At 39.0% G+C, this 17500-nt stretch overlaps 1 protein-coding gene and 3 pseudogenes across 1 annotated transcript in view; 1 reads left to right on the forward strand and 3 right to left on the reverse strand.

Moving 5' to 3' along the window:
* Positions 1–13758, reverse strand: part of LOC118122501 (tapasin-like) — a 74252-nt gene extending 60494 nt beyond the window's left edge. Inside the window, 2 exon segments of the mRNA XM_047344199.1 lie at positions 12739–12930; positions 13683–13758. Coding sequence (XP_047200155.1) covers positions 12739–12799 — 61 coding nt within the window. The 5' untranslated portion in view covers positions 12800–12930; positions 13683–13758.
* The window catches only part of LOC118124614, a 478051-nt pseudogene that overhangs the window by 317942 nt on the left and 142609 nt on the right, over positions 1–17500 (reverse strand).
* Positions 1–17500, forward strand: part of LOC118124654 — a 247630-nt pseudogene that overhangs the window by 216358 nt on the left and 13772 nt on the right.
* The window catches only part of LOC118124619, a 268444-nt pseudogene that overhangs the window by 149276 nt on the left and 101668 nt on the right, over positions 1–17500 (reverse strand).

Genomic DNA, 17500 nt, shown 5'->3' on the forward strand with positions numbered 1-17500 from the left:
GTCCCATTGCTCTGGAACACGATATTCTCCAGAATGCTTTGAGGGGAATCTCTCAAATTTGCGTAAACATTCACTTTGACTCACAAATGAACTTAATACATTTTGGTGACAAAGGTCAAAAGGTCAAGGTCACGGTAGCCGCACAAAGTAGTTATGTTTTTTTAACATGATATCGTAAGATCAGATCTCAGATTTGGTACAAACTTTCACATGGACTCAAAGATTGATTGGTTATTGATTAGATTTGGTGCCTGAGGTCAAAGGTCAAGGTCATGACCTCATGTTAATGTGAATGTGACATAATAGCACTGCCCTAGGGAACTTCATTACATCTGGCACAGTTCACTTGGAGTCACTGATGAATGGATTAGACCGGGTCCCTGAAGGATGCCGCCCTGAATAGACCCAGCCGGGAGTGTCCTCCTCTCACTGCCCGACCGCCTCTGCACTCACTTTGCACTTAACAAAATATACCAACATTAATCAGAAGTGATCAGGACCTGTCCACTACAGGAAGTTTACTTCATAAATACTGTGATATAAAATCGTAATAATAAATACTGTGATATTACTTACTGCCATATCGTCCACCCCAGTGTCTTTGCATCCCTTCAGCCTCTGTCTCACTCACATCTCAGTTTGTTCACTTGTCTCGTATATTAACAGACATGACTAATGCTAAATAAATGGAATCAAACAGGAATGATGTTATTAGTGTGCAATACATTATAATAACTCATAAACTGTCTTTCTTTTTTTCCTCCCAGAGCTTCCCAGGATTTCTTTCTCCTCCAGAAGTCTCTCCTCTCCAGTCAGCTGCCACGCTACAGGTTTCTTCCTGACAGCGCCATGTTGTTCTGGAGGAAAGACGGAGGAGCTTCATGAGGACGGGACTCCGGAGAGGTCCTCCCCAACCATGACGGGACCTTTCCAGATGAGCTGACCTGAAGGTTTCATCCATCTCCCTTGAAGACTGGAGTGAGGTACGACTGTGTGTTCCAGATCTCTGGTGTGAAGGAGGACATCGCCACCAAACTGGCTACAAAGACTCAGTCGATTCAACAGAGGTGAGACTTGAACCAGTGGTGACGCTGAGAAACTCACATTTCATCTACAGTAACAGTCCTGCAGGTCATGTTATTGATGTAGCAGGAGAAGTTTTCTTTCATCAATGACATATGAATAAATTTAGATCAGTGTTAACCAGTGCATGTGCCCCCTTCATCATCATGTGACCCTGAAAAAATTAAGTTAGTTTTAATGTGTCTGTAACAGTGTCTGGAGGATTTATTACTATTATTATTATCATTGATCACTAGATTTACACATTTATAAATGTTTAAATTGACTTGTATGATTGTTTGATTTCCATGAAGTGTTTCTGCAGGTCTCAACTAGAGCCAGACTGATTTATCATTGGTCAGATGTGAGCCTTTCACAGACACATCTGGGATCAGGGTGGATGTTTGATGAAAACATTTATTCTACAGAATTAATGAAGCAGAAAAACAAACAAATCTCTCTCGTTTACCTCGAGTAACAACAGACATTTAGGGACATTTCTTCAGGCAGTTTATAACCATTTCATCCATTGACTATAACAAAGATGGATCGTACATGATCGGCCTCAGAAGTGAAGCCAAAGTCGTCGCTGATTGATGCTATAAAACAGGGTGAAATGTCAGCGATTGACAGTTTCATGATTGACAGTACGATGATTGACAGAGCATGGGCATATCAAGGGATCTCGCTATCGGTGGCTCCATTCGTTCACTACTGCACAGAGTCCAAATGTGCAAGATGGCTACAAGCCAGATCCGGGATATTTTAGCTTCATTTCTGGGAAAGTGGAGGAAGTGGAGACGTGTCGCCTGTGTTCATTTCCATTAGTCTATGATTTCAACATGTGAACATTATAGTCACTGTTACACTGACTGCTGCTCTGTTGTAGAAGATGAGTCCATGAAATGATTTAGTTACCAGCAAAGTTTAAGACAAACCACGTGAATAAGCACAGATACTGTCATTATGTACAGAAGAAAACTGGAAAGTAGAAACACAGCAGGACAAACTCACACGTTTAGTGTCTGTGTGTGTTTGTTGTGTCTCAGGACAGGATTGTGTTCAGAGATTTTTGTCGCCCAACCTGCCTATCTGTTCAGGTTGTGATGCTTGCTTTTTTATTCCGCTCAACAGAGAAGCCATCAGCGCGTGACCAATCATCATCATCGAAGGTAGTGAACGCCTCGGCTGCTCAGCGCTGTCATTGGACTCATCGTACAGGAAGAAGAAAGGTGAGAGACCAACACAGAAGCGAACCAATATTTTCTGGTGTGTTTTGATTTTAGACTAATGCCTGCTCAGATCAAACCTCACTCTAAAACAAATCTCAGTTCTCACACACCAACATCTGTTTCTAAGGCTGCAGGGTTCAATAAAGTTTTCTAACTTCCCTCTGCACCACAGACTGGGTGCTGAGAAAGTTTCCTGCACACAGCTGTCCAGCACACAAACAATAAGAAGTGACAGAATGTTGTCGGTCGCTGGAGGAGGATCGACACTTGAGAAAACATGACACAATTCAGTTTGTGTTTTTACTGTAATAACTGAAATCATTTGTATTTTCTTTTATTTAGCCCAATGTACTTCACTTCGTAAGTAAAACTTCTATTTCTATTCTGTTTTCTTTTTATACTAACATGTTTATGATAAAATATCACACAATGCGCTTGCACAGCAGCTGAAAGTACTAACATGTCCAGTTTTTATAAAACACCCCAACACCTCTTGGTCCACTTTGTACTGGTCCACTTTGTACTGGTCCACTTTTGTACTGGTCCACTTTTGTACTGGTCCACTTTGTACTGGTCCACACCGCGACAGTCAGGGAGGCGCGTTATGTTTTCAGGCTGTTCATCCTCGTCATTCCTATCTCGTGAACACGATATTTCCTCCTCAGGAATGTCTTGGGGGAATTTCCTTCTGAAATTTCCACAAATGTTCACTCAGGCCTTGTCTACACTACTGCCCATGGGCTTATTTTAATGGATATGAGGCTCCTCTTACCAGAACCTGACCCAGTGCAGGACTCCTAGTAAACCCGTGATTAGGATAGGTTGATTTGTGCTGAAGAGAGTTTTCAGGACTGTTCCCTGCAGTGCTGGTGGTTTGTAATAAAAGTGTCTGTTCAGAGGGAGGATGGATCAACGATGTGTTTCTGACTCTCACAGCTGGAAAAGATCCAGGTGCCTCACAGCCGCTGGGAAATCAGGTGAACAAGGTTCTAATTCTCCAAGTGAGACGGCCCCTCCTGAACACAGTGAGTTGCTTCATCTGTTAAACAAAACTGTCTTCAAACTAAGTGCAAAGTGCAACATATGTGTGATCATGTGTAAAACCTCTGTTTTAATTAGAAATAAAACAACATGAGAGCAAAACATCAGGAAACCACGTTAATAGGACAGATTAAATGTTGAATTAAACCAAATATCAGCAGTACACAACAATTCAAATGTTAATATACCCAATATTTAGGTTTATCAATTTAAGATCAGGAAAGTTTTTCTGATGAAACTTTAATTTCACTGAGAGAATCATGGAAATATTAGGTCTCACACTGTAAATACATAAAATACGTGGCTTGTGGAACTGGAACATTTCATTTTTTATTTATTTTTTTCCTCTCTTCAGGTTGATGGACTAGAAGCAGTGTCACCACACAGTCTCCCTTAAGCTGGGAACTCATTGATTATTCATCACTCAAATCATAAACTGATATTCAGGGTCAGACATTGATTGAAATACCCCATGGTGGCGTTGATTAAATTTGATCTTAGTTAAAAATAAGAAATGTAAACTTCCTCTGATAAATGTTTGTTAAATATTGCAAATCAAATGAGGATTATTACTTTTCTTTACCTGAGTGAAGTAAAACACATTTTCAAAAACAATGAAAGTATCACAACACTGTTCACATGCAAAGTTAATTTAAAGTTCATCTTAGTTACAGTTTTCATATTCCTGGTGTTAAAGTATCCTTGTAAAATCATTTAAATAATACAAATCTAAATATACATATATAGACACCCACACATCCTCATCTTAGGTCTGCAAATATAATCTGTCTCATGATTCCATAAATTGTTGGTATGTGACTCACGTATCTCGAGAACCGTTCATTTTATCAGCTTCACACTTGACCTGTGTGTTGTTAAGGGCCCAAGGAAGTGCAGTTGAATCTGTGATTTGGACAAGTGATGCAATCAATGTTATTAGAATCAAATAACTTTTATAAATTACACACAACAATGAGTTGTTGTCACACACGGACACACAACACGAGCATCAGTAATAAACAGTTTAGTTAGTAAATATTCTAATTTATTTTATTTTGGTCTGAACAAGAAATGAATTAATCCAGAGTTGCTTGTTTTGTTTTGTTTGGTTATATTCATGCTTTGCTGTGTTCTTAACCTTTAAAGTTCATTTTAGTGGAGATTATAAAAGGTTGTGGATGTTTTAAGTATCTCATATGGTTCATATTTCCTGTTAGTTTTTAGGGGACAAGGGACTTTTCTGTTTTAGCCTTGTTAACATTTAACTGCAAAATGAAAAGGTTCGAACAGTGCAAATTACGAACTTATCTTTTCGTGGAGTTTAAAAAACTTCAGCATTTTCTCAAAGCTGCGAGGTTCTAGTGTCCCTGCTCGTCAGGCTCCAGAGGATTCAAGAAGTTATTCCACATGCCATGCAGATGTGAAGCTGATCACCCTGAGCAGTGATGTTCCTCCATAAGGAACATTTGAATACATTGATATCGCCTTGTTGACCACTCAGACACTTTACCGCGGCTCACCAGTCATGATCACCATGCCAGCACACTCCTGTGGTCACATCGCCAATCACACACATTGTTCACGGTTGTCAGGGGTAGTTTTAGCTGCTTCGTCTTGCTTATGGACACCTGGGCATGCGGACTGGGAGTAGCTGGGATCGAACCCAGCCCTCTGGGTTAGGGACTACCCTGTCTACTCTGAGCCACAGCCGCCAAATCATGCAGCTGCAGAACCAGATTTTCTGTCCTGTATTCAACCCAAACACTCACCTTTCATGACTTAGGTCACGCTTCCCCTGATGAGACATGAGACGTGTCATATCACAACGTATTTATTTGTGCTTGCTAACATAACTTCAGCAACTTTACAAATTTAACTTAGTAAAGTTAGTTGAAGCAATACGTTTCAACCATTAAATACTCTGTTGATTATATTTAGAAATCGCAGCAACACAACAAGTTTTATTTTTACAGTGTAGAAACTGAACGTTGAGGCTCAATTCTTGTGTTGGGTCTTTTAGAGATAAATAATTAATCTGCTTGCTGTTTCATCTCCTTTTGTACTTCTGTTTTTAATAGTTCTGATGTTCTTCTGGGATTTCGCTTTGCAGATTCAACGGTAGAAAAGTTCAATATCTGTGAAAGTTCAAATGTTCATTATTGTCTCAGAGAATAAACCAATGTGATTTGACCCCAGGAGAGCAGAAAGGAAAAGCTATTTGGTCAAACTCCTGTGACTCTCAACAGGAAATGACAAAGCATACTTACACATGACAAGAAAATGATTGTGGTGGTTTTATTATGAAGGAAATTTAATGTTTGATTTGCTTCTGTCTTTAATAATCTCATTATTATTATTATACAGTTGTTTTTAATGTGTAAAACCACTTTGTGATTGAGTGTGTTTTCATTATCAAGATTATGAAAGCAGATCCACTGATCTCTACCCACATTCACTCAGATCAGAGCGGTGCTTTGCTTCTTCCTGGGAAAACTGAAATCTCGTCTCGAAACTGATGACATCGAACTGTGAAGGAATTAGTTTTTAGGCTCAACTAGATGTAATGAGCTGTTGCTGAGCTGAGTGGCTGTGGACATGCTTAGCTTGATGTCTCCGTGGATCGAGGTGGGAAGCAAACAGGCTGGAGCACTTCCCTCTTCATCATCGCCTGCGACTGATCTGATCCACCATCGAGGCGGAGCCACCGCCATCCAAAACACTCAAGTATTTCTGCTTTCAGGAAATACAAACAGGAGAATGCTGGATCAAGGAAGCCGCATACTGCAAGATGTCGTATAATCACCAGACAGCTGGAACATTTAGATCAGACAGAAATATGACAGCTTCTGTGATGATAGACTAATAACAGTAACACACAAAGAACAAAATTACTTTTTCAGCACTCTCGCATTTCAATAAAAACTAAAACAAAGCAGCAACAATATCTATTGACCTATTAGTCAAGATTAATCAGCAACTATCATAATCAAATACTTGTTCCTGGTGTCAAAGATGTTTTTTTCACCATTGCCCGGTTACTTGTATGATTTTACAAGATCACAAACAAACTACTTGATGGATTATAAATTAAATCTCAGGAAGGATGCTCTGGGCCAGGCAAGAACCTCTCATATATTTTAAAAGTGGAATGGGGGAGCCTATGTGGGACAGATCCATAATGCTTTTTCACTTTACATTGTGAGATAGTTTTTTGTTTGTTTGTTTCAGATCTAAATATGAAGATTGGATGTTTTTCGTCATGCATGATGGTAAAATTCAACAAAAAAACAAGGTGATTAATAGAAGCTATCTTATGATGGAAATAATCGTAATACAGGTCTGAACTTTAAAGATTTTGTAAGCAGTTTCCACAATACATTCTGGAACCGATACCAAGATGGTCGCTTTTTCCTGCAATATGAGAAATGCATACATGTTTTGAACAGAACAGTTTCTCGCTTAACAAAAGACACAAGTTATAATAAAAAAAGAATAGACTAAATTGTCAGAAATGAGTTAAATCAGGAAGTAGCGTTTGTAGCAGAAGAGAAACGATTTGTTGCACAGTCCTCTTGTAAAGCATGACTATGACATCACGCAGGTCAGAACGAGTGTGTAGACAAAAGCATTAGTAATATAATAAAAGCATAAATCAAATAAATAAAGAAAATGAAAGAAGCAAATGACAATAAAGGTTATGCAGCAATTTCCCAAAAAGTTTTAGAATGTTGAAATAAACTCAATATGGAATCACAACATTTATCTTAGAGACTAGCAATCATTTGAGATGTCATCTGGACATAATAGCCAAGATGCTCTGGCTGCTTCATGAATGAAGACTATAAGATTTTTAACCCTGTGAAGCTGACGTTGAGGCTTGAGTCTCTACCAGAAATAACAGCCATATTTGTAAAGTATATTATCACGGTAGAAGGCTATTGTCGCTATTGGTGTCATCATGTTTTGCTAAAGTCACAATGTAATACTAGGATGTCATCGCCATGATAAATCACAAACATTGTAGATGTCAATGATAAAGTTTGATAATATTAAATGATTACGAAAAGATTAGAATCAAATTTCATTTATGATTATATCAAATTTAGACTTAAGGCTGTAAAATTCAAAGACGTGTATAAGCTATAGATTAATCTAAAATACAACGAAAATAGTTCAACTCACATTTAATTAGTAATTTATATATATATATAGAAAAGCCTTTCTATAATGATTCAAGTATATTCTGAGTTCAGGTTTTAATCTAATTCTGTACAAAACTGTACAAGATGGTGTACATTCACTACGCCGTTTTATTTTGAAAAGGACAACGGAAGTCACATTGTCTCATAATACTGGATAACGGTCCCTTTGTTTTTTAAAGTATTGGTCACAATAGTTATAATAATAATGTCCCATATATTTTAGTCATGAATGTACATGAAGCATTTATTTTTATACAATGTACAAATTGTGCACTGTTTTATTTGCACAATGTGGTGCACAAGTATGTTTGCAAGAAAACCAAGGCAACAGAAATGTATGTAATGTTATTACACCCACAATGCACACTTCAATTATACATTGATATGATTTTTTTAAATAGTTCCAAATTCTTTATTTTCCATCCACCAGAATTATCTGTTTGTGCCATTATCTTCTCCTTTCTAAGTACATTTAATTTTCTCATAGATACAGCATCATTCCTACATTAGTCTGAACGACAGACACACACTCACTAACACACAGTGAAACTAATAAGCAACATGTAATGACAAAACCGAAATAACACACAAATTACAAATATCAGAATTTGTCACGTTTTTTTTAAACAAAACCAGATTAAGTCTGGAAAGTTTTCGTCTAACATTAAATGGACCATTTGTATAAAGAGGGCTTTTCTAATCTAACTGACCACTGACAACACATTCACTCACACATTCAAACTGCACTTCTACACACACATCAGTCACACTGCCAGCGCAGCACATCAGGGGGCAGCTCAGTTCAGTATCCTGCTCAAAGACACTTCTGAGCAGCCGGGGATCGACCCACCGATCTTTTGGTTGGTGGTGGCACGCTCTAGCTCCCACTTTACCGCACACACACACACACATGCACATACACTCAGCTATTTTCCTTCTCAGTGGTGATCATTGTTGTACAGGGAGCATCATTACACATATTTGTTGTTCTATTTCCAGTGTTTGTAAAATGATCCAGTATCCAACAATATGTCACTTTACAGGAGAATAATACAACAGGAGTTTTTAGATGAGCAGAAACCCCTTTCCTTTCAAACGTACCTGATTCCTGCCTGTTATTACTTTTGCACAAAATATATAATATGAAAATAGTTAAAACAGAATTAAATAAGTCATAAGAAGGCTACCCAGCAAGACTAGAAAACAACTCTCTAAAAACAAATGTTCACACAGATTTATCGCTAAGCTCGACACAATTGTCTGAAAGAAAAAGGAAACATCACTCCAGAGTTTTCAAAGCAGACGGTTGGTGTTGGCTCAGTGTCACACCTCAGTCGACTTCTTTACTTCTCTTTCTGTAAGAGGGCAATGTGGAAAGTTAGTATGGAGAGGTGAGCATCACAGAGCAGCTCCAAAAAATACAACACGTATCTAAACACATTCAGAAATATTTTCATTCTTATTATTATTGATGTTGGAAAAAGTTACCTTTTCCACTTTATCTGCCACATCAGTGCCTGTAAACAGTGAAATAAACAACAGACAGATAAAAAGACAACAATTAAAAACACATTGACATATCTCACACTTATAGTATATTTTGTTTTATTAAATTGTATTAATATTAATGCAGTGTCCGTTCTAAACCCAGTCTATTTGGCCTGTTGTGATTTCTGAAACTGTAAAAATGACCCGCAGTAATTGGAGAGAGCCGCAGGGAAATAAAGATTCAAGTTGCAGGACTCATCCACAGAAGCTGAGTAAAGACCTGCTGCTGCTCAAAGAGATGTTCACCTGTTTATTTAAAGTTCAGAGAAGTTCGACTCCATGTGCAGAACCTGAACTGCAGAATCAGTGTTCGTTGCCCTGAACCTGTTGTTGTCATGAGTCTCAGAAGCTGCTGCTACAAAGCGCTGGTCGCCTGTTTAGTCAAAGTTCTTTAATATCGAAGGTATCAAATTGCTCCAAATTCGACACAACACTTAACAGGACCTTCAATTCACATGAAAAGCTGATAAGATGAACGGTTCTCGAGATATGCAAAACACAGACAGACAGAGATGTCTGGAAGTAGTAGATAGATGGCAAGAGAGTATCAAGCCTTTTGCAGTTTGAAACCACTAAATGGTTCAGATCATTCACAACACATGAATAATATTATTATTGTCAGTTTCATAGGAAATAACGTTTCTGTTCAATTGCTGTTGCTTGGCTGATGTCTGAGTTGAAAAAGGTCCAGGAGACCACCTTTGATGAGACCGTAGAGCACGAGCGCCACACCAACCATCGCCATCGAAGTCCTCAATAGACGGAGAACCTAATCCTGTAAAGAGAAGAGAAGACACAATTCAAGCCTTAATGGATTCTCTCAGACTACATTTGCTTCTTTATTGTCAATCAGGATGAAAGATTCATTTAATCTTTAACATTTCACTGTCACATGTAGCAAACGAAGCTAAAAACGAAATTCCATAAAAAGCTATTTCTTTCAAGGATGAAATGAAATGGGTGAACATCAAGTTTAACTCAACATTACTTTGACTTCCTTGCTTTTATTTCACATCACGCATCCCATCTTATGCTTAACAAAACCAAATTCTTCCACATTACCGATGACACTGAGGGACGTAAGGTCTGGTCCGTGTGCTCCCAGGTGGACGGCCACAGGTGAGCTCCGCAAGGCCTGGGCTGAGGTGTCGAGCTCCAGCGGGTGCCTGGCTGGGGGTGCCATCCCACGCCTGCCTGTGGCCCGCTACGCTGGCTGATTCCAGAGGTCTGACCTCCCATCTGCGCCTTAAACTCCCAGCTCAGGCTCCAGGAGACCGGTTAGCCGGACGCTCTGCCACTGGACAAACCAAAGTCTGTCCGGAACAGCGAGGCAGAGGGAGGGGGGATGGAGAGGGATGGAGGTTCTGAAAACAAACAACAAGAAAGTTCATCATTTTACTCTTGTTCCCAATGAAATCACGTTATTACAGAGCTGCTGGTGCTAATTCTATAACTTGTGTATTTCAGTGTGGTTTGAAAGCAAATGCTGTGCAATCTGGTGAGTAATAATTTCCTGCGGCACCAGCTGCATGGGGGGCTTGATAGAGCTATGTCATGCATGTATATCGACGGAGATTAATACTGATTGAAAAATAAATGTCCGAGTGGACAGAGATGATTCTTTCCCCCGACTCAACCACATCCTTCCACCAAACTCATTGAAAATCTGCTCCATTGTTAAATAAATACCAAATAACAAACAACAGGGGTGAGAACATAATCTTTCCCCTCACCTACAATCTCAAGCTCCACCGCCACCTGAGCCTGAAGGTATGGCAGATGCACGAAAATATACGGCCCCGAGTGACGACTGCTTCCTGCAGGATCAGGGATGCATTTTCTGGTGCAAACCTCAAAGTCCAGTGTGGCCCCTTCCTCCTGGGTAGGTGTCAGCCACACGGTTCGTTCACGCCGAAGCTGCAGAACCAGTCGCCCTTGCCTCTGAACTGGTAACGCCACTCCTGACGAAGTAAAACCCGACCCAGGACAGAGGCGAGGAAGGATCGCACTCCAGAAACACAGTCCAGCAGCACTGGCTTCCCTAGAGCCGGGCCTCTGCACTGAGAGACGGTTTTACTGCTGACACTGAGATCACTGAGGAAACAGACAGTGAGGAGGGAGAGATTCAAACCAATACATACGACTCAGGAATGATACACATTTTCCCTCAGTGTTACCATTTGCCTCTTTGTTGCCGTGGGTTGCCCGCATGATGCTGGAAATGATCAGCGTTGAGCCCCAGTAGCGCAAAGGCCGAGAACCAATCAGCTTGCAGGGTACACGGGGCTGAAGCCAGTGACTGTGAGTGGAGCAACCCATTTGGAGTGTGGGAGGGCTGATGCAGGAAGGGGCTGATCTCACATCAGCCTCTGCAGCGAGCCTCGGGTGGGGGGCCGAGGGGACTGGTGGCAGAGCGGTGGCAGCCGGTCTGAGGACAGAGTCAGAAAGCAATATGTAACCATGGACTGTAGGTTAAAGATGGACCACGCGCCTCCACTTTCTCCAAACATCCAGAAATGAAGCCAAAACATCTCTGAATACGACCACATCTTGTGCACTTGGAGCCAGAGACTGCTATGTAGAGGTAGATATCGGGGATGAGCCGCTGGCATGTCCTGCCAGTTCATTCTCTGAGCTCACCTGTAATAGTAAGACTTGTCCAAGGATGTCTGAGGAATCTGTTCTGACGCCAAGATTCGCTGTTTATGCTCGTCCTGGATATGAAGCAGAGACTTTTCTCCTGGGTCGCCGCTCCTCTACGACTCACATGGTCCTGTACTAACCAGCACTCCACCGCCGACACCCGTTGCTGCTGCTGCTGCTGCAGGCTTCTAGACAATTTAACAAGAACATGACAGAGAAACAAGATAAATAAAGTGTTAAACATGAGTTTAACAAGATTACACAATACTGATATTATAGCCCTAGATATCGTGTAATCAGTGGTGAGATACTCCATCAGTCCTCTGTATTTACTACAGTGAAACACAGAATTAACCTGCTATAGTTACACTCACTAATAAGTCTGTTGCAGTTTCAAAATAGAGAAATGAAAAATTAAAAATGAATTATACATAATGTCTTCTGGGAAAAATATTAAAATATGGTTGTTAAAAATTACAGTAAAACTCTGATAAACTCCAGGTAACAACAACAACATTATTATTATTATTATTATTATTATTATTATTATTAATTATTATTTGTTTTTTAGTTCACTCTGCACTTTCGTTTTCTAGCTTGGTGTAATAACATTTTCCACCACGAGAGGGCGGGGTGCACAACGCCACTGCACGCTTCAAACCAAACTCCATTCAGAAATATACTAAAGGTTTAAAGAAGTGATCTCACATGGCTCAAATATATTAAATAAGATATTTGACAAAGTAACTGTGTCTTTATGCTAAATTCGGCTCACAAATGACTCACTCACGTTTTACTGTATTACAATAAACTGAAAGTACAAGTTGTTTGTGTACAGTATATCCTTCCTTATGTGTTAAAAAAAGACTTATTACTACTACTAATAAACATTAGGAATCACATTTTCATGGAGGGACGGTTAGTTATTGGATTACATGCCAGATGGAGAGTTGATCTCTACATGAATGTGTGTTTTCTGTTTCTAAAATGACACAGAAAGGTAAACCTACCTTGGATGCAGCAGGTGACAGTGAGCAGGCAGAGTTTATAAATGGTAGAAAAGTCGGTCATGGTGTTTGTTTCCCTTCTGCTGACAGATTCTCCTCCGAGCTGCTGATAACACTCAGACTCTAGTGTGTAGAGATCAGTGGTTTTCCCTCAAGTCCATTTTCATTTTAGTTTCACTTTCACCGACACACAGTCTGTCAAGTCAGCCACGAAAAACAATGCATGTTACGGTTAAGATTTCATAATAAAACCGAATAAAAAGCGCGTGTTACAGTGAATGTACAGTGGCCCCGAAGTACACAACACAACATCATCAAGATCCATAAATTATTCTCTGAGAATCAAAATGTTCAACAAAAAACAAAATCACTGAATCTGAATGGTGTCCCACCCCTCCACATAAAAAATATTCTATTCCAAGCACATGTTTAGTTTAACTGTCTGTTTGTTCTAAATGGATTAGATTCATTAGTTAATCTAAAAACGAATTTATGTATAAATTACTTTATTACTACTAATAAATGTGTATTTAGGTTTTCTTTTGATGTCCCCCCTTTAAAAACAATATTATCATTATCATTATTAATTCTCTGCAGGTTTTCCGGAGGAGAATCTGACAGAGGTCACAATAAGGACACGAGAAACACAAACACGAGTTGGTCTTGAATAAGCTTTTAGTTTTATCTGGGTGTATGAGTCACCATCGCTGCATCAAAAGTTCACAGCCCATGTTTACATATACTTTTAACATGCAAATATTTTGTATGAGATTATTGCATCATATATTTTCCTTTATACGATGCAGTGTCTTGTCATTTTTGAGTAAATGTCCACACTTTATCTGTATTTTGTGTGTGTGTGTGTGTGTGTGTGTGTGTGTGTGTGTGTGTGTGTGTGTGTGTGTGTGTGTGTGTGTGTTACATGACAAAGTTTGATCACTGTTTACCTGTGATTGTGTTTGTGCAGGAGGTATTCTGTTGGACACCAGAGGAATGTGGACAAACGAGGAGGACAAGAAGCCTCAGTGTCCTGGTAGTCAAATGAAACCATCAGTGGATCCGCCCTCAGATCAAGCATCAAGACTCAGTGTCAAATAACCAAAGCAAAGCGAACAGTCATGTGATTTCTACCAGAAACAGGGATGTGCTGTTTGTGCCTGGTGGGGGTGCTGTGCACTGTGACTGAGAACTGAACAAGAAATCTAACCTGTGCCACACACACACACACATATAAACACTGTCCTCCTCCATGATTTCAGAGTAGATAGCTATATGGACTTACATTGATTTTCTGAGACGTACCAAACCTTCAGTCCTACCTTTTAAATTAAACCTCAGTAAAACCTTATCCAAAACCAAAGTATAATATAATATACTGTATATATAAAACAACACATCAAGTCTGGTTTGGGCCACTTAAGATAAGTCGCCTCTTTAAACTTACATTATTTCCTCTTTAAACAACTGTTCAAGGCTCAATCTGGTGTAATGATCCAATGTTCCTCTAAAAGAAAACATTGGAGAAGAGAAACATTTGAAATGAGCAGGAGAACTTTGTTTCTTTTTTTCATCCTCTCACACACGACCCGGTGTGTGTTGGGACCTTTTTTGAAGTGGACAGAGTCAGGCCTCAATGCGGACATCACTACCTCACAGTATATTTGCTTTAATTGTCTCAGGAACTCTATGGTCGAGTGTGGATGAGCCTTCACATCCAAGGCTCCTCAGTGTCAAACATCATTCAGGTGGAACAATTTAATGATGACATTTACAAAGTGCTTGGTGAACAGAAAGTTTAGAGTGAAACAGAAATGAAACACTTACATCAGCTGTTCAAACATCAACAGAAGGCAATTTTTAAGAGAAGTTTTCAGCAACACAACAGAACTGAGTCTGATCTGATGCTTGTGTCTTCTTTCTGCTTTGGTTTTATTACTTACCCTAGAGTAAACAGACGTAGTAACATGGCTTCACGTTCACTATCTTGTGTTATTATATTGTCTGTCTTAACAATGGGGCTCATCTGTGTTAGTTAGTTGTTTGCCTCTGTGGGGGGGCTTGTTTTCAGGTTGTCTGTCCGTCCGTCTCCATACTCATGACTTGAGATATATCTGACTTTGAGGGGAGTTTCTTTAAAATTTGGTTCAAATTCTGGACGAACTGATTAGTTTTGGTGGTCAAAGGTCAAAGTGTGAAGTTCACCTGGACTCACAAAATATGCTTTGGCCTCTGAATTTGACCTCTGACCTCTGAGGGAATTTCTTCAACTTGAGATGAACTGAAACAGATTTCAGAGGTCAAAGTAAAGGTCATGGTGACCTCGTATGAATTCGAAAAATAAATGTAGAAAGATGTAGACAGAAACTGCACTGGCAATAAACAGACATCCTGCCAAATACAAATAATCCTATAAACAGATTATTCCACAAATGTGCTTGCACTACATATAAATGATCTAAAATGTATTATCCTTCAAATACATTATGTCCTACAAGTACAATATCCTACAAATACATTATCCTACAAGTACAATATCCTCCCAAGTACAATATCTGACTAATACATTATCCTACAAGTACAATATCCTAAAATACAATAATAAAATAAAACACATTATCTTAAAATGTGTTGCAATCACGTATAAATGATCTTAAACATATATTATTCGACTATACAGGGTGTGAAGTTATAACACTACGCAGTTCGTTACTTCACTTTTCCTTCTACAACCTCAGCGCTGCTGAGTTTCACCCAGTTTTAAGTGACGTAGAGAGGCTGATCCTAAATCTCTACGGCTCAGAGGATGTCCCCGCCCCCCACAGTTTGTCCTCGTCTCACCTGGCAAGGGGTTTTCGTCTCTGTCCTCCACAGTCCGTCTCTCTGTGAAGAGAAGAGCTCATCTACTTTCAGCCCAGCAAAGAGGAATACACCACCGCTCACCACCACTGTACTGTCCCTGCTTCTCCTGGCAGGAGCACACAGCGACGGCACGTGTGAGTTAAAGTCCACGTTTTCACTTTATTTTATTGTGTTTGGTCGATTTGAAGTGAAAAGAAAAAATGCTCCATGTTTTTAAAAGACACTAAAATGATTTGAGGTCTATTGTAATGTTCGATGCTTGGTTCCTCTGCTGTTGCAGATTTGAGAAGTTTAATAACGTTTCAAAGACATGATTTAAAAAGTTCATGTTAGTGAATGCCATCGATCTCATGTAAGAAGGAAAGATTATATTCTATTTCTGAAAAGATCAACTGAACAGGGACTTTTCTTTCTTGATCCTGACCGTTACTTGACTTCTTACCTGGTCAGAACCATTAAGACGACACGAGCTGGTTCTGGACGAAATGACGGCGATTCTTGAAGCGAAAGAGTCCAACAGACTCCGATGAATCAGGAAACAGAAATGAAGCCACGTTTAAACTCAGCGATGAAACAAAGAGTTTCTTGTCTCGTGCACAACAGAACTTTATTATTTCAGACTTAGTTCATGACGTGTCTCATGTTTCATGTTAATATAAAACGTTGTGAAGAAATAACAGGTTCAGTCCGTTGGATATGAATCAAGACTGTTATTTTATGTAAATATATATATTTTAACATCGTTTTAATTATTTATGATTCATCTCCCAGAGACTCAAACACCTCTGCTATATTCATCTAAATCCGAAAACTCGACAAATAAGGTGACGACTCAGGTTTGGGCTTGTTATTGTAGTCGCAGATGGCGCTGTTTGCTAGTAACAGGAAGCTGCTGAGACAAACAGCTTCCTGCTTTGTTGGTTCAATGTTCCAACATCATTTAGTCTGATAAAGACCGTGAGTAACATCACTGACATGAGATATTACTAGCAATGATCTGCTATCAATGTGACCTCCTCCTCCAATACAACCAACACACATTGTTACTAACACAAACACAAATTCATCTCTAATGTAAATGATGTCAGTGAAAAGAAGCAGGGAGACAGAGAATCAGACGAGGCTGCCTACGATGAATACATGACAGATGTCTGTTCATACTTTCTAATGTGATAACATCTGCACTAGAAGCCTTGACTGCTTGATGTGAGTCTGTCACAGATATGAAGGTATCAGCCTTTATGTTTGCACACATGCACCAATTGTATTTTTACAGAATAAACAAAGAAGATGTGCATTTATCTTTACATTAAAAAAAAATATTAAAAAAAACCATACATTTTATTTTCTTAATTCAAGTTCTGTTTGGACGCATTATTAGATTTATAGTTATTTATAATGAAGCTTATATTTAACATTTAAACATCAAGTCTCAATTACATGTCTTTGTCATAAGTATTTGACTTTGACATCTTAGGAATCAGAGCCAAACGTACAGATGAATTATTTTCAGTCGATGGATCTGAATCAAATGTTGTTGACAACCTAATGAACATGTTGTCATATTGTTATTAGTTATTAAATATTTTCTGAGTCTATACATTTAAAAAATAGTCAAGCCCTTCCTGTAACAATGTCCCACTTTGTTTTGTTAACTGGGTCCAGTATAAATGTATATGTGGAAATATGGATAAATATATTGATATATATAAAGAGAGAGAAATCAACTATTTAAGGACTTTAAGAATAAAAGTCTCAAAGAGTAACTGGAAATTGAAGTAGTTTCACTTCACATTAAATACTCTGCAGTAGAAAATATTATTTTCTAATATTAAACATTTGAGTCGTTAGATTGAATCCATTTTTAAGACGTAGCAGAATATTCAAAGTAAAGAGAGTCTGGACT

This window comes from Hippoglossus stenolepis, chromosome 17 (assembly GCF_022539355.2).
Source record: "Hippoglossus stenolepis isolate QCI-W04-F060 chromosome 17, HSTE1.2, whole genome shotgun sequence".
Taxonomy (NCBI): domain Eukaryota; kingdom Metazoa; phylum Chordata; class Actinopteri; order Pleuronectiformes; family Pleuronectidae; genus Hippoglossus; species Hippoglossus stenolepis.